This window comes from Anomaloglossus baeobatrachus, unplaced genomic scaffold (genome assembly GCF_048569485.1).
Source record: "Anomaloglossus baeobatrachus isolate aAnoBae1 unplaced genomic scaffold, aAnoBae1.hap1 Scaffold_318, whole genome shotgun sequence".
NCBI classification, from domain to species: Eukaryota; Metazoa; Chordata; class Amphibia; order Anura; family Aromobatidae; genus Anomaloglossus; species Anomaloglossus baeobatrachus.
The window spans coordinates 147,258-164,788 of record NW_027442579.1 but is presented as its reverse complement, the minus strand read 5'-3'; the positions used below and the strand labels follow the sequence as shown (position 1 = coordinate 164,788).

At 57.3% G+C, this 17,531-nt stretch overlaps 1 protein-coding gene across 1 annotated transcript in view; it reads left to right on the top strand.

Annotated features, from left to right (window-relative positions):
• LOC142269304 (centriolin-like) overlaps positions 1-17,531 on the top strand; it is a 153,029-nt gene that overhangs the window by 6,162 nt on the left and 129,336 nt on the right. Inside the window, exons 8-12 of the mRNA XM_075332401.1 lie at positions 2,276-2,395; positions 3,781-4,009; positions 4,135-4,244; positions 4,440-4,634; positions 8,023-8,176. Coding sequence (XP_075188516.1) covers positions 2,276-2,395; positions 3,781-4,009; positions 4,135-4,244; positions 4,440-4,634; positions 8,023-8,176 — 808 coding nt within the window. The remainder of the gene's footprint in view (positions 1-2,275; positions 2,396-3,780; positions 4,010-4,134; positions 4,245-4,439; positions 4,635-8,022; positions 8,177-17,531) is intronic.

The following is a 17,531-nucleotide window of genomic DNA, read 5'->3' as shown; positions in this document are numbered from 1 at the left end:
CTGTGGGGCAAACTTGCTGTTTCTCTGGGTGTATTTAGGCATGTCTCTGAGATCATGGTCGCTCGCGTCCCTGACATCTGGGACATGGCCCCACAGACGTCTTCAGCTCTCTTCCCCCTGTGCAGGAGCTGGAGGGGTCGGTGCCTGTGGACGAGGCTGCTATGATGAGTTAGGTGTGGAGCCGTCCTGTTGTGCTGTGCTCCACAGGTTTAGCTGTCTGACCAGTGCACATGGGGATCAGTCCGGGTGTGGGGGTTACATCGGTTGGGTTACACCGGTCTCTGCTCCTCGCTGTGGCCTGTAGTGCTAACTCTAGGGTGTCGGTTGGGTTACGCCAGCGTGTACTCCTCGCTGTGGCCTGTAGCGCTGACTCTGGGGCATCGGCTAGGTAACACTGGTGTCTTCTCCTGGCTGTGGCAGGATGGGGGCACTGACCACAGTGCAGCAGGATGGGGGCACTGACCACAGTGCAGCAGGATGGGGGCACTGATCCTTGGGACAGCAGGATGGGGGCGCTGATCCTTGGGACAGCAGGATGGGGGCGCTGGTCCTTGGGACAGCAGGATGGGGGCGCTGGTCCTTGGGACAGCAGGATGGGGGCGCTGGTCCTTGGGACAGCAGGATGGGGGCGCTGGTCCTTGGGACAGCAGGATGGGTGCGCTGATCCTTGGGACAGCAGGATGGGGGCGCTGGTCCTTGGGACAGCAGGATGGGGGCGCTGGTCCTTGGGACAGCAGGATGGGGGCGCTGGTCCTTGGGACAGCAGGATGGGGGCGCTGGTCCTTGGGACAGCAGGATGGGGGCGCTGGTCCTTGGGACAGCAGGATGGGGGCGCTGGTCCTTGGGACAGCAGGATGGGGGCGCTGATCCTTGGGACAGCAGGATGGGGGCGCTGATCCTTGGGACAGCCGGATGGGGGCGCTGATCCTTGGGACAGCCGGATGGGGGCGCTGATCCTTGGGACAGCAGGATGGGGGCGCTGATCCTTGGGACAGCAGGATGGGGGCGCTGGTCCTTGGGACAGCAGGATGGGGGCGCTGGTCCTTGGGACAGCAGGATGGGGGCGCTGGTCCTTGGGACAGCAGGATGGGGGCGCTGGTCCTTGGGACAGCAGGATGGGGGCGCTGGTCCTTGGGACAGCAGGATGGGGGCGCTGGTCCTTGGGACAGCAGGATGGGGGCGCTGGTCCTTGGGACAGCAGGATGGGGGCGCTGATCCTTGGGACAGCAGGATGGGGGCGCTGATCCTTGGGACAGCAGGATGGGGGCGCTGACCCCGGGGCAGCAGGATGGGGGCGCTGATCCTTGGGACAGCAGGATGGGGGCGCTGATCCTTGGGACAGCAGGATGGGGGCGCTGATCCTTGGGACAGCAGGATGGGGGCGCTGACCCCGGGGCAGCAGGATGGGGGCGCTGATCCTTGGGACACTCAACATTTCCTGGTGTGCTCACTGAAGGCAGACGTTGCTCAACGTCGGCTGTGCCTGATGAGCATCGCCTCGGCTGCTGTAGGAGCTGTGCGGAGCGGCTGACAGCCCCAGCACTAGACATCCCCATGATATTTAGCCCGCTCTGCTCATCCTGATCCTTCTGCTTCAGCAGTAGTGGAGGCAGAGCGCAGTGTACATGAGCCGTGTATGAGCCGTTCTCTGCCTACTGAAGGCTCCTCATCTACCGCCTCTGTGCCAGCCTACCAGGCCCACATACCCCTCTCCTACTGGAAGAGTCCACTCCCGCAGTCTTCTATGCAGAGATTATGTGGCCTGTAACCATGGAGACACAGGGGTCTGCGCAGGAGCTGCTGACAGAACGGGGGTGATTTCTGATCAGTGATAGGACTGTGATCAGAGGTGGCGGCGTCTTGACTCCTTCTTTCTTCCTTGCAGCGTCCGGTGGGCCTCTCGTGTGCAGGTATCTCGGCACGTCCCCTGTGTCGCGCTGCATGATGTGCTGTAACTCTGCATGTGTCCTCCATGTCTGACCACGTCCTCTCCCCCTTAGACGTGGCATCCTGTGAGAGGAGGGCTGCATGCCGTGTGTGAGGTACAATACCACTACAGGTCACATGATGGCTGATCTGCCGGGCACTGTGGGGAGAACTACAACCCCCAGCAGTGCCCCTGCATGTTGGCCATTGTCATCTATGGCAATAGTGAGTTTAGTATTGTGGTCCGTGCTGTGGTATTGTGCTGTATGTGCCGTCTGTGCTGTGACCCTCGGACTACCGCGCTCCTGACGTATTATTACTTTCATCATTCTCTGTATTCTCCTCGTAGCTGCAGGAGAAGACGCTGGCGCTGACCCGAGCCTGCCAGAAACAGTACCATCTGGAGCAGGAGCTCGCCTTCTACAAGATCGATGCCAAGTTTGAGCCGCTGGGATATCTGACCTATGAGGTGACGGAGTTGTAGTCCTGCAGCTGGCCAGCGTTCTGGGGTCCTGGGTGGGTGTCCTCGCCATGTACTGAGGTCTCCTCTGCAGCTGGCCAGTGTTCTGGGGTCCTGGGTGGGTGTCCTCGCCATATACTGAGGTCTCCTCTGCAGCTGGCCAGTGTTCTGGGGTCCTGGGTGGATGTCCTCGCCATGTACTGAGGTTTCCTCTGCAGCTGGCCAGCGTTCTTGGGTCCTGGGTGGGTGTCCTCGCCATATACTGAGGTCTCCTCTGCAGTTGGCCAGTGTTCTGGGGTCCTGGGTGGGTGTCCTCGCCATGTATTGAGGTCTCCTCTGCAGCTGCCTAGTGTTCTGGGGTCCTGGGTGGGTGTCCTCGCCATGTACTGAGGTCTCCTCTGCAGCTGGCCAGTGTTCTGGGGTCCTGGGTGGGTGTCCTCGCCATGTACTGAGGTTTCCTCTGCAGCTGGCCAGCGTTCTTGGGTCTCAGGTGGGTGTCCTCGCCATGTACTGAGGTCTCCTCTGCAGCTGGCCAGTGTTCTTGGGTCCTGGGTGGGTGTCCTCGCCATGTATTGAGGTTTCCTCTGCAGCTGGCCAGCGTTCTTGGGTCTCAGGTGGGTGTCCCCGCCATGTACTGAGGTCTCCTGTGCTCCTGAGCCCTCACAGGTTCTGGGCAGTAAGTGGTAAATCATGCATGGCAGCAGACTACGTGTCATTGGGCTGATATAGTTAATGGCAGGGGGGCGCCAACAGGACAAGCATGTGGCTGTTAGTCGGACCGCTGCACGTGCACTGTGCTGTGCTGCACAACCTGTGCCTTCACCAGTCGCTGTCAGTCTGCCTCCTGCACGTGCATTGTGCTGTGCCGCACAACCTGTGCCTCCGCCAGTCGCTGTCAGTCTGCCTCCTGCACGCGCACTGTGCTGTGCCGCACAACCTGTGCCTCCGCCAGTCGTGGTCAGTCTGCTCCTGCACGCGCACTGTGCTGTGCCGCACAACCTGTGCCTCCGCCAGTCGCTGTCAGTCTGCCTCCTGCACGCGCACTGTGCTATGCCGCACAACCTGTGCCTCCGCCAGTCGTGGTCAGTCTGCTCCTGCACGCGCACTGTGCTGTGCCGCACAACCTGTGCCTCCGCCAGTCGTGGTCAGTCTGCCTCCTGCACGCGCACTGTGCTGTGCCGCACAACCTGTGCCTCCGCCAGTCGTGGTCAGTCTGCCTCCTGCACGCGCACTGTGCTATGCCGCACAACCTGTGCCTTCACTGCTCACCCTGTAACCTCCTTCCTGGCCTTGGTTTTCGGGGCCGGCAGCAGAGACGAGGGAAAACCGATGATACCAGATGGGGGGTTGTTAGACTCTCCTCCATCATGCCAGCATATGCCTCTCATCTACAGGAGGTGGGCGAGGACGATACTCCTGCAGAGAGTCCCTACATTGGGAAAGCCAGGTACAAGAGAAACCTGTATGCCCACGAGCAGTTCATCCCCCATCACGCACAGCAAATGCACGTTGGGAACATCGATATTGATTCTGACGACCAGATCAAAAATCAGCAGATCCGAGCTCGTATTCACACCAGCCTGGACGTAGACCTGCATGAAAAGGAGCACAATATACGGGCAGGTGAGGGTAGCACAGTGCCGGGGTGCTGTATCCTGTCACTCGTGGCACCATGTCCTGTGGCATCACAGCACGGCTCCTGCAAGGCCACAAATTGTGCCTTTTATTTTTTTTCTCATATCTTGTAGCTGAAGCGAAACTGAGTGATCTGCACGAGGAAATCGTCCACGCCGAGGAGCAGATGGTGCAGGCCTCCGAGGAGCTGAAGGAGCTGGAGGAAGCGGTAACACAGAAGAAGGTGAACGTGGAGACTACAATCCCCAATATCTGTGTTATCAGAGTGGTAACCCAGGCAGAATCAGGGCCGCTCCCTAGTGTTTGCCCTGTCCTGGCATCCAGTGTGCTCCCCTCCGGTGCGACACACAGGCAATCATTAGATGTGGTGGTGTGACAGACGTCGCTGTGTAACTCGCCTCACTCTTTGCTCCCATAGATCTCAGAGGCAGAGAAGGAAGAGCTGCGGCAGCAGCTGGGGAGCCGGATCCAGATACTGAACCAGCTGAGGGACGAAGCTCAGGAACTGGAGAGACAGATGGAGCGGCAGCGGAGAGAGATGGCCCAGAAGCAGCGGGAGATCGAGGGGCTGCAGCGACAGCTCCACGCCCTCAGTCCCCAGGACCCCACACATGTGAGTGACGGCTCCCAGACATGGGCAAGGATTTACTGGCTGATTGATACTGAGGACACTGGGTGATCCCACAGGAATGTGAGCGGAAACCAACAACATGGCTTCTCAGCACGTATAGACTATAGTCCGGAAGATTAGGTATAAGGCAGGAGCAGCCTGGGTACTGCGGTGAAGACCTGTAGTGTATGTGTATATTGTTTATAGTGTCTGTACACTGTGCTCTTGGATAGCTGTACCAGTACACAGCCTATATACTGTCACCGTGTCCTTATATACTCCTCCGGGCTCTGGTACTGGTGGAGGGGCGGCTCCTCTGGGCTCCAGTACTAGTGGGGGGGGGCTCCACCGGGCTCTGGTACTGGTGGGGGGGGAGGCGGCTCCTCTGGGCTCTGGTACTGGTGGGGAGGCTGTTCCTCAGGTACTGGCGGGGAGGTGGCTCCTCCGGGCTCTGGTATAGGCGGGGAGGCGGCTCCTCCGGGCTTCGCTACTGGCAGGGAGGCGGCTCCTCCGGGCTCCGGTACTGGTGGGGGGGGCGGCTCCTCTGGGCTCTGGTACTGGCGGTGAGGCGGCTCCTCCGGGCACTGGCGGGGAGGCGGATCCTCTGGCACTGGCAGGGGGGCGGCTCCTCCGGGCTCCAGTACTGGTGGGGGTTGGGGGGGAAGGGCGGGTCCTCCGGGCTCCAGTATTGATGGGGTGGGCGGCTTCTCTGGTTCTGGTGGGGAGGCGGTTTCTCCGGGCTCCGGTACTGGCGTGGAGGTGGCTCCTCTCTCTGGGCTCCGGTATTGGTGGGGGCGCAGCTCCTCTGGGCTCCGGTACTGGCGAGGAGGCAGCTCCACTGGCGGGGAGGCAGCTTCTACGGGCACTGGCGGGGAGGCGGCTCCTCTGGGCTCCGGTACTGGCGGGGAGGCGGCTCCTCCAGTCTCCGGTACTGGCGGGGAGGCGGCTCCTCCGGGCTTTGGTACTGGCGGGGAGGCGGCTCTTCCGGGCTCCAGCACTGGCGGGGAGGCGGCTCCTCTGGGCTCCGGTACTGGCGGGGAGGCGGCTCCTCCGGGCTCCAGCACTGGCGGGGAGGCGGCTCTTCCGGGCTCCAGCACTGGCAGGGAGGCGGCTCCTCTGGGCTCTGGTACTGGTGGGGAGGCGGCTCCTCTGGGCTCCGGTACTGGCGGGGAGACGGCTCCTCTGGGCTCTGGTACTGGCGGGGAGACGGCTCCTCTGGGCTCTGGTACTGGCGGGGAGGCGGCTCCTCTGGGCTCCGGTACTGGCGGGGAGACGGCTCCTCTGGGCTCTGGTACTGGTGGGGAGACGGCTCCTCTGGGCTCTGGTACTGGTGGGGAGGCGGCTCCTCCAGTACTGGGGTTGTAACGTGTTATTATTGGGGCTCTGATGTCTGCGGGCCGGGGATTATTTGGGGCTGCTGCACTCCACCTCCCTACTGTGTTTTCCATGGATTTCTGGTTGCTGTGCAGCTGCAGTTTCTGCTCGTTTGTGGTGAATCCTCCTGTGACGGTTACATCATGTGGTGTACACTGATTGCTACGCAGCAGCCCCGGGGTGAGCCCCGCAGGGACCTATTATCGCTGGATGTACAGGCGCAGCGGCATGAGGTTCTGGACTATTTTGGGGTGTGGGCTAACTGTTAACCTTTCCAAAACTGAACTTCTTCTTTTCCCTCCATCTTCCAACTTTCCTCAACCTGACATCTCCCTCTCTGTGTGTGGCACAACGATAAGTCCTAGGCCGCAAGCCCGCTGCCTGGGGGTTATACTTGACACTGATCTTTCCTTCACCTCCCACATACAATCTCTTGCCCGCACCTGCCGCTTGCACCTCAAGAACATCTCTAGAATCCGCCCCTTTCTCACAATGGAAACGACAAAAACCCTCACCGTGGCCCTGATCCACTCTCGCTTGGACTACTGTAACTCTCTATTAATTGGTCTCCCCCTAACTAGACTCTCTCCTCTACAGTCAATCCTTAATGCAGCAGCCCGGGTCACCTATCTGGCTAACCGCTACTCGGATGCCTCTGCTCTGTGCCAGTCATTGCACTGGCTGCCCATATATCATAGGATCCAATTCAAACTGCTTGTTCTCACCCACAAAGCTCTCCACAGTGCAGCACCCCCCTACATCTCCACCCTCCTCTCTGTCTATCAGTCCACCCGTTCTCTACGCTCTGCAAGCGACTTTCGACTAACATCCACACTAATTCGAACCTCCCACTCCCGGATCCAAGACTTCTTCCGAGCTGCACCAACCCTCTGGAACGCTCTACCCCAAGAAGTTAGGACAAATCACAACTTACTCAGCTTCAGACGCACCCTAAAGACGCATCTTTTTAGGGCGGCCTATCACACTCCCTAATCAGATTCGATTCACATAGTCCCTCTACAACCTCTCACAACATAGCTCCACATCAAACTCCATGGCACCCAAAGGCATCTCAAGGCTCGGGCCCACTGGTCCAGGAAACCATTATCCAGCCCCATTTCCGTGAGATGGTTGGATTGTCATTGTAAATAAGCACTTGAACCTTGCCTCTCCCCCCCATCTCATTGTAGATTGTAAGCTCTCACGAGCAGGGTTGTATTTTTTTTTCCCCTCTAAATATTGTATTTCTATAACTGTTACTTGTTTGTATATGATCCTCCTGAATTGTAAAGCGCTACGGAATATGTTGGCGCTATAGAAATAAAGATTATTATTATTATTATTATTGGGGCAGCAGAGACTCCGGTGACTCTGATGAATGCTCACATTGTAGGAAGGGAGGAGAAGAATTCAATTCTGGGGCGGGGGAGGAGCACAGGAGCTGCTGGCCTCTGATTGGCTGCTGCTGGTGCTTCCTGTGTTGTGATTTCAAACCTCCAGCCCTGTGGCTCCGGAGCAGATCTGAGTTTTCTCCGAGCCCCCACAGCTTCCTCCGAGCAGCTTCCTCCGAGCCCCAACAGCTTCCTCCGAGCCCCCACAGCTTCCTCCGAGCGCCCACACCTTCCTCCGAGCGCCCACACTTTCCTTCGAGCAGGGCTGAAACTCTCATCATGAGACGGGGAAGTCACGAGGAGCGATGCTCTGCAGTGCAGGAGTCTGCAGGAGTGCGTCCGCTCCTTGTCCTTGCCTTCTGCTGCTAGCACTGTGAGGGGAGTGCTGATCCCCGATGTTATCCTGCACCGTCCCTACCGTCCTTGCAGGGAGGGAATCATTAATCTGCTCTTTGCTGCCATCGTTTGCACAGCTGCCACAAGTTATCCGATCTTGGCTCCGGGGTGCTGGTGAGGTGCATTGCTGAGCACAGGGGCGCCATCTATGGGGGAGAAGGCACCTGTATGTTACTAGTATGGGGGCACTGCAGATGACTTACACTACGCCTTCTACTCTTCATCCGCAGTCCCATGTAAAGGCACAGAAGATCAGTAAAGAGCAGCAGCTAGAGATGATGGACAGACAGTACAAGCAGCTGGAGGGCCGGCTGGACGACATGTTATCCCGCATCGCCAGAGAGACCGAGGAGATCAAAGACCTGGAGCAGCAGCTCACCGAAGGTAGGTCCACGCTCCTGCCAACTCGGGTGCCGCTAATCTCTGGTGATAGGACATCACTGAGAACACCGCCTATGTGTCTGTGTTTGATTTGCTCCCTCCCTTTTGGCTCACTGCTGCTCATCTTGTGCACTGGGATATGTATAAAAGTAGTTTACCAGGTCTCTGCGTGCCTTGATAATTGCCTATAAGTGCACAGAAATATACCAGAAATGTCCCAGAAGTGACCAAAAGGTAACACTTCGCTCTAAAGGGGGCTTTACACGCTACGACATCGCTAATGCGATCTCGTTGGTGTCACAGAATTTGTGACGCACATCCGGTCGCTTTAGCGATGCCGTTGCGTGTGACACCTGTGAGTGATTTTGCATCGTCGCAAAATCGCTCATCGGTGACATGAGGGTCCATTCTCCAATATCAATACTGCAGCAGTAACGAAGTTGTTCCTCGTTCCTGCGGCAGCACACATCACTCCGAGTGACGCCGCAGGAACGAGGAAGTTCTCCGTACCTGCTTCCCGGCCACAATGAGGAAGGAAGGAGGTGGGCAGGATGTTCGTCCCTCTCATCTTCGCCCCTCCGCTTCTATTGGGCGGCCGTTCAGTGACGCTGCTGTGACGCTGAACGAACCGCCCCCTTTGAAAGGAGGCGGTTCGCCGGTCACAGCGACGTCGCAGGGAAGGTAAGTAGTGTGACGGGTCCGGGCGATGTTGTGCGACACGGGCAGCGATTTGTCCGTGTCGCACAACCGGTGGGGGCGGGTACGCACGCTGGCGATATCGGTCACGATATCGAAGCGTGTAAAGCGGCCTTTACAGTGTTTGCTACTTTTCTGTTTCTCCTTACACATTAATATCACCATGCTTACCTATGCTCTTACAGTCTTTGCTCCACTAATCCTCACTTTCCTTCGCTATCCCCAAACCCCAGCACTCTCCAAACAAATAATCATCTCCCCTTCCCTCTCACCTCCCCGCCTGTCCTCATTACAGCACCATGGAATTAATGGTGCTCTATAAATAAATAATAATAATAATAATCTGCCGATCTGCTGCTAAACCTCAGATCTCTCCTACTGAGACGCAGAACATGCCGTCCACTCTCCTTCTCCCACCTGCTCTCCCTTTCTCTACTTCTCACTGCTGGTGACATATCTCCCAATCCTGGACCCCCACAGAAGATACTCACCATTCAATCACCCCCATTATCACTCCGCACCTATAAAAACTACCACAACCTTTCCAATATAAAATCCATTCTCCTCTCAACCACTCCACCGCTCCCTTTCTCTGGAGCGCTCTGGAACGCCCGTTTTGTCTGTAATGCACTGCACATCATTCACGATCTCTTTACCTCTACTAAGCTATCCTTTCTGGGCCTCACCGAAACATGGCTGACACCCTCTGATACTGCCTCCCCTGCTGCGCTGTGCTATGGCGGCCTGCACTTTACCCACACTCCTCGCCCTGGCAATAGACAGGGTGGAGGAGTGGGTCTTCTTCTTTCTAACAACTGCAGCTTTAACCCAATCCCACCTCTACCCTCCCTTGTCCTCCCTTCTTTTGAAGTGCATTCTGTCCGCATCTATTCTCCCTGCAAGTGGCCATCAAATACAGACTCCAAGGCTCTACCACTGCCTTCATCGACCAGTTCTCTGCCTGGCTTCTTCACTTTCTCTCTGCTGACATTCCCACTATCATCATGGGCGACTTCAACATCCCCACTGACACCCGCCAGTCGGCAGCCTCCAAACTCCTGTCCCTCGCTTCATCCTATCTATCTCAGTGGTCCACCTCTGCCACCTATAAAGATGGACACACACTAGACCTCACCCGTCTCTGCTCTCTATCTGACCTCACAACCTCCCCTCTCCCCCTATCTGACCACCATCTTCTGACCTTTTCAGCCGTGTCCTACTCACCTGTCCCCTCTGTCCAGCACCTAGCACACCGCCGCAGAAACCTTGCACATCTCAACATGCGCACCCTCTCTGACTATCCTACCTCTGTCCTCCATATCGTCACTCCCCGACAGACAGTGCCACCATTTTCTACAACGCCACTCTCGCATCAACTATTGATTCAGGTGCTCCCCTTGTACACGGCAGATTGACGAATCAATAGACAGCCCTGGCACAACAGCCTCGCTAAAAAAAACTTCGGCAAGTGTCTAGGGCTGCAGAGCGGCGGTGGAAGAAAACGCACTCCCAGGAAGATTTCACCACATTAAAAAATGCAATTCACGCATTTCGCTTGGCCCTCACCTCCGCTAAACAGGATTACTTTAGAACCCTCATATCCTCTTTAACACATGTGAGGTAAATCCGGAGATATGACGATAAATCATGATATTCAAGTTATGTCAGGAAGCCCTCTCCTGGTGTCACCCCCCCTTTCCTTCACACAACTTGTTTAGCAACCCATCCCATGGCCATCTCCTGTGATATGGAAATTAGGTGATGTGGGAACAAAGGACACAGGATGACTCCCTGCCGTCACCCTGTAACAAGAGTTGTATCTCATTATAAGGCTCTGGAACTAGCCAGACAGAACGACTCCAGTAAAAAATGGTTCATATCTCGCAAGCCATATTTCCGATAAATACGGCAACCATAAAAATGGTGTTTTCGCATGCGGACGATGCTGGCACACCTTTTTTATGGGAGCGGGAGCTTGGGAAATACCCCAGGCGTGATATCAGCCAATGTGGAACTAGTAGACAAGTCATGAAACCTCTCATTCTGTAGCTAAATTCATAACTGTCACAATGAGAGCATTGGCGTCCGCCTACGACGCTCCCAGGCCAAGTTATGGCCATATTCCATGTTGTGGATTTTGTCCATAACTCCAGCCAGGGGTGGAGCAGTGCTCCCTCTGAGGTCACGAAGGTAGGAGGGGACCTGGATTTGCCCAGGTTGATAACCCTACTTCGGCCATTTTCCAGTGTTCTTTCGCTGGGGGTCACGTGCAGGAAACATCTGTGGGAGTTCCTAGAAACCTGGTCTACAGCGCCCCCCTGTGGCCAGACGCACAAGGTAACTGATTGAATTGCATACCTGTTTGTAAACCATGCTTTATCTGTAACTGTACTCTGACATATGTATATTCTGTAGATTCCCTATTGTATATATTGTAGTTTCTAGTGTGCTTTAGGCTGATTAAATTATATAATTAATCTTGGGCTGTTCTGTTATCTCGATCTTGAATCCCACGTCTGTGTGTTCGGCTAATAGTTACCGTGAAGCGGTTGGTGGCAGCGAGTTGTGCCAAGGATTATTGTGGGGAGGCCAGTGAGATTCGGGGAGATTTTATATATTCCGCCCGCGGAGGTCGGGGGAATATATACCCTACTCTCACCGGGGACCCTTCAATAATCGGCATAAGTAGTATAGCGGCCTCCTTGCTTATTGTCGGGCAATTCCATAATTGGCCTGACTATAAGAGGGGCGCTAGAGAGCGCGTCACGTGCTCTGTCTGTCGGTCGGGAGGTATAAAGGAGGGGTGACCCCCACTTGTTACCCCCCGATTGTGACGTACTGGTAGCCAGCGCGGGGGATTTCTGAGTGACCCCCCCGGTGGTTTGTGACATATTGGTGGCAAGCGGTGGGATCGAGATAATAGTGTGTGTGAGTGTGAGACCCATACTCCCAGACACTAAAGACTGCCTGCAGCAGCTGTGGCTGCTGGGGTCTTCAGACTAGCTCAACACTAGAGTGTCAGAGTGCAGATACTGTAAGGTGTGTGGAGGCATCAGGTGTCAGTTCTGTGTCAGTGACCAAAAGTCTGCAAGAATGGCTGATGGCACCAGGAGCAGAGCTAGGCAACTGGCCAATGCTAAAGCAGGAGCCGAAGAGAGGGAGGACGGTGCTGTGGACAGTAATGAGGAGGTTGCCCACGAGTCCTCCAGGAGCTCGACGCCAGAAAACAGCTCTGCAGAGGGCATTGCACAACCTGGCACTGCTGGACAAGATGAGGAGCAGCTCACCCAAGGGTCCTCAACGAGCCAGATGCCAGCCCTCCGCTCTGCAAGGGACAGTGAAGCACCAGGCTCCGCAGCGGGCCGCAGATCACCACGTGCCATTCCACCGAGCCTGGGAGGCTCGGATAGCCTTCTCCAAATGGCTATGGCCCTTCTCCAGGCGGGAGACCGGGATACCTACGAGATACTCATGGCAGAGCGCAGGGCAGAGCGGCAGGCAGCGCGTGATGCTGAGGCTGCGGAGCGGCAAGCAGCGCGTGAAGAGCGCCAGGCAGAGCGTGAGGCTGCGGAGCGACAGGCAGACCGTGACTACCAGCTGCATCTAGCTCAGCTCCGGCCCTCATCAGCCACACGTGACCTTCAAGACACCAAACTTCCAAAGGTCCGTGTTGAGGACTTCCCAGTGCTGGAGAAGGATGGAGACTTGGACTCTTTCCTGACTGCTTTTGAACGGACTTGCTTGCAGCACCATCTGGACAAGGACCAGTGGGCCAAATACCTGACCCCCCGTTTAAGGGGTAAGGCCCTGGATATCCTTGGGGACTTGCCTGCTGAGGCAGATCAGGGCTACGACACCATCAAGCGGGCCCTGATCCAACAGTACAACCTCACTCCAGAGTCCTACCGCAAGAAGTTCCGGAGCCTACAGAAGGGACCAAAGGACTCCTGGGCTGACCACAGGCGGGCACTTGCCCGAGCTGCCGACCACTGGACCCAAGGCCTGCAGCTTTCCACCGGACCGGAGATCCTGGACTTGTTCATCACGGAGCAACTCTTGTGGAACTGCCCTGAGGATCTCCGCCAGTTCATCTGAGACCAGAAGCCAAAGGGGTCCACGGCTACAGCTGCCCTGGCCGATGACTACACCAACAATCGGGCTCCTGAAGCCAGGAGAGCAGCCACCAACAGCACCTGGAGAGGGGGTAAGATGAATTCTGCGACTGCCCCACCTGCCCCTAGACTGCAGGGGGTGTCCCCCTCAACTCCCCTCTCCAGGCCCGTGGCAGAACCAAGACGGTGCCACCAGTGCAACCTACCTGGACACTTCAAGGCCATGTGCCCTCAGCGTCCCAAGGCCCCGGCTCCGTCCCCGTCCCAAGGGCCGCCCAAGGTGTATTGTGTGGGTGGGGGTGGTGGTAGGTCCCTGGACAGCTTCCAACCTGTCACCGTCGGCCGGTCTGTGACCATAGGACTGCGAGACAGCGCCTCGGAGGTGACTCTGGTGCGGCCTGAGATGGTGTCCCCCCAAGACTTGATCCCTGGAAAAACCCTCGCTGTCTCCGGGATTGGAGGCACTGACCCGGCGCTGCCTGTTGCTGACATTTATGTGGACTGGGGCGCAGGGCGAGGGGTGAGGGAGGTGGGGGTAACTGATCGGATCCCTGCAAACGTGCTACTTGGGACAGATTTGGGGCAGATAACCTCCCAGTTTGGGCCCCCCCCAAGGGCTGAACCTTCAGCCCGTACTGACATGACTCCTAACAATGTTAATGTGTTATCTATGAATGATGTAAGGGAGGAGGGAGTGAACTCTGATATTTCTGCTTGCACAGACACCATAGACACACACACAGCTGCAGCTGTGACAGGGGAGGGGGTCAGAGAAAGGTGTGACAATGCCTCCACAAGTAATCAGCCTGTGAGCTGGGATCTGCTGCCCTCTGCAGGGATAAGCAGAGAGCAGGGTGCTGCAGGGGGAGGACCAGTGTGTGGGGTGGGGGCTACCACAGCAAATGTGGGGTCCCCAGAGATTTCACAGCGGGGTTCTGTTGCTGCAGGAGGGGAACAGGCAGGTGAGATTGGGGCCGGTCCAGGAGCGGAAGTGCTCCCAGGTAAGATCTCGGTGCATGGTTCCCCCACAACCGGGGTGTCAGGAAGCCAGGTCGGTCTGCCTGAACCGGCGACTTGGTCAGGAACGGAGGAGGAGCAGGCACGACCCACGGTCGCAGCGGCTGTGGCCGCTGTCACCCGCAGTGGGAGTGCTGGAAGCCAAGGGGCCTCCCGGAGGTCCGATAGCTCTTCCCCTTCTGACCAAGTGGCAGCCGAGTCAGGTGGAGGCCAGGACACAGGTCCCGGGGTACTGACCGAAGATGTGACAGTCTCGTCGATTCTGGCCACATCTAGTCAGGGGTTTCAGGCAGCGTTAGAAGCTGACGACAGCCTGAAAGCTCTTAAGGAGCAGGCGGCACAGCCTCCCTCGGACTCGGACCCGGAGCGAGTGGTCTGGGACCAAGGACGGCTGTACCGGGCCACGGTCCAGCAGGGTTCACCGGAGGCGTGGCCCAGGGACCGACAGTTGGTGGTACCCTATCCGTTCCGGACGGAGTTGTTGCGGATCGCACATGAGATTCCGATGGCCGGACACCTAGGGATCGCTAAGACCAAGGCCAGGTTAGACCAGCATTTCTACTGGCCAAAAATGGGGGCCGATGTGGCTGCCTACTGCCGTTCGTGTGAAACCTGTCAGAGAGTGGGGAAGGCGGGGCCACACCCCAAAGCCCCACTAGTATCTCTGCCAATCATCGATGAGCCTTTCAGGAGGGTGGCTGTGGATCTGGTCGGCCCGCTGGCCATCCCCAGCAGCTCCGGGAAACGCTTCATACTGACGGTAGTGGACTATGCCACCCGGTACCCGGAAGCAGTGGCCTTGTCGTCCATTCGGGCTGACAAGGTGGCCACCGCATTGCTGGAGATTTTCTCCCGAGTGGGTTTCCCCCAGGAAATGCTCACTGACCGGGGGACCCAATTCATGTCCCAGCTGATGGAGGCCCTCTGTAAGCAAGTCCAGGTGCGACATCTGGTGGCCAGCCCGTACCATCCACAGACTAATGGCCTGTGCGAGCGGTTCAATGGCACCTTAAAGCAGATGCTTAAGATGTTGGTCGACTCCCACGGGCGTGACTGGGAGCGGTATCTCCCACACCTGTTATTTGCTTACCGGGAGGTTCCACAGGCCTCAACAGGATTCTCACCGTTTGAGCTCCTGTACGGGCGACGTGTGCGGGGCCCCCTGGCTCTGGTGAAAGAGGCTTGGGAAGGGGATTTGGCCACCCCTGGAGTGTCGGTTATCGAGTATGTCATGCGCTTCCGGGACAAAATGCAGGCCTTGACGCAACTGGTACACGACAATATGGCTCAAGCCCAGGCCGATCAGAAGCGTTGGTACGACCAGAACGCTTGTGAGAGGACCTACCAAGTGGGTCAAAAGGTGTGGGTACTGGTCCCCGTACCACAGGACAAGCTTCAGGCAGCCTGGGAAGGCCCATACCTCGTGTACCAGCAGCTCAACCCTGTGACGTACCTGGTCACCCTGGACCCTGCCCGTGGAAGGCGGAAGCCCTTCCATGTGAACATGATGAAGGCACATCATGAGCGGGAGGCATGTGCGCTCCCCGTGTGCAACCTGCCCGAGGAGGGAGAAGCGGAAACCCTCTTGGATATGCTAGCCCAGGTTAGGGCAGGCGGATCCATTGAGGATGTGGAGGTTGGCCACCAGCTCTTGGAGGACCAACGGTCCCAGCTGTGGGCCACCCTCCTCCCCTTCCGGGGGTTGTTTACCAACCAGCCCGGAAGGACTGACTTGGCTGTCCATCACGTGGACACTGGGGATCATCCCCCGATCCGGCGTTCAGCATATCGGGTCTCCCTGGAGGTGCAGCAACACATGCGCCAGGAGATTGACGAGATGCTGAAGCTGGGGGTGATCCAGGCATCCAACAGCGCTTGGGCCTCGCCTGTAGTCCTCGTCCCTAAGAAGGACCGAACCACGCGGTTCTGCGTGGACTACAGGGGGCTCAATGCGGTCACGGTCGCCGATGCGTACCCAATGCCACGCATCGATGACCTGCTCGATCAGTTGGCCGGGGCTCAGTACCTGACCATCATGGATCTGAGCCGGGGATATTGGCAGATCCCCCTGACTCGCAAGGCCAGGGAACGCTCTGCCTTTATTACCCCATTTGGACTGTACGAGTCCACGGTGATGCCATTCGGGATGAGGAATGCCCCTGCCACTTTCCAGCGGATGGTCAACACCCTGCTCAAGGGACTTGAAGGGTACGCGGCCGCGTACCTGGATGACATTGCCGTCTTCAGTCCCACCTGGGAAGATCACCTAGAGCATCTAGCACAGGTGCTCAGGCGGGTCCACCGGGCAGGTTTGACCATCAAGCCGGGCAAGTGTCAGCTGGCCATGAGCGAGGTCCAGTACCTCGGTCACCGGGTAGGCGGGGGAACACTGAAGCCCGAGCCTGAGGAAGTGGAGGCCATCGCATCCTGGCCCACCCCCAGGACCAAGAAGCAGGTGATGTCCTTCTTGGGGACCGCTGGGTACTATAGGAGGTTTGTTCCATGCTATAGTAGCCTGGCAAAGCCCCTGACGGACCTCACCAAGAAGAAGCTGCCCTCTGCAGTCGATTGGACAATGGACTGCGAGACAGCCTTCCGGGCCCTAAAGGACGCCCTGTCCAGCCCGCCCGTGCTACAGGCAGCCGACTTCACGCGGCCGTTTGTAGTACAGACCGACGCCAGTGACTTCGGCCTCGGTGCGGTGCTCAGCCAGGTGGACTCTGCGAGCCAAGAGCACCCAGTCTTGTACCTGAGCAGGAAGCTGTTACCGAGGGAAGTGGCCTATTCCACAATGGAGAAGGAGTGCCTGGCCATAGTGTGGGCCCTGCAGCGTCTGCAACCCTATCTATACGGGCGCCACTTCATCGTGGAGACGGACCACAACCCCCTCAGCTGGTTGCACACCGTCTCTGGGACGAATGGGCGACTGTTGCGATGGAGCCTTGCGCTCCAGCAATACAACTTCACCATTCGCCACAAAAGGGGCCGTGACCACGGTAACGCAGACGGGCTGTCCCGACAAGGAGAGGTCGCGGACGGGCGCACGGGGGAACACCGGAGTGTGCTGCCCCCTAGCGCCCTCAAAAGGGGGGAGGTGTGAGGTAAATCCGGAGATATGACGATAAATCATGATATTCAAGTTATGTCAGGAAGCCCTCTCCTGGTGTCACCCCCCCTTTCCTTCACACAACTTGTTTAGCAACCCATCCCATGGCCATCTCCTGTGATATGGAAATTAGGTGATGTGGGAACAAAGGACACAGGATGACTCCCTGCCGTCACCCTGTAACAAGAGTTGTATCTCATTATAAGGCTCTGGAACTAGCCAGACAGAACGACTCCAGTAAAAAATGGTTCATATCTCGCAAGCCATATTTCCGATAAATACGGCAACCATAAAAATGGTGTTTTCGCATGCGGACGATGCTGGCACACCTTTTTTATGGGAGCGGGAGCTTGGGAAATACCCCAGGCGTGATATCAGCCAATGTGGAACTAGTAGACAAGTCATGAAACCTCTCATTCTGTAGCTA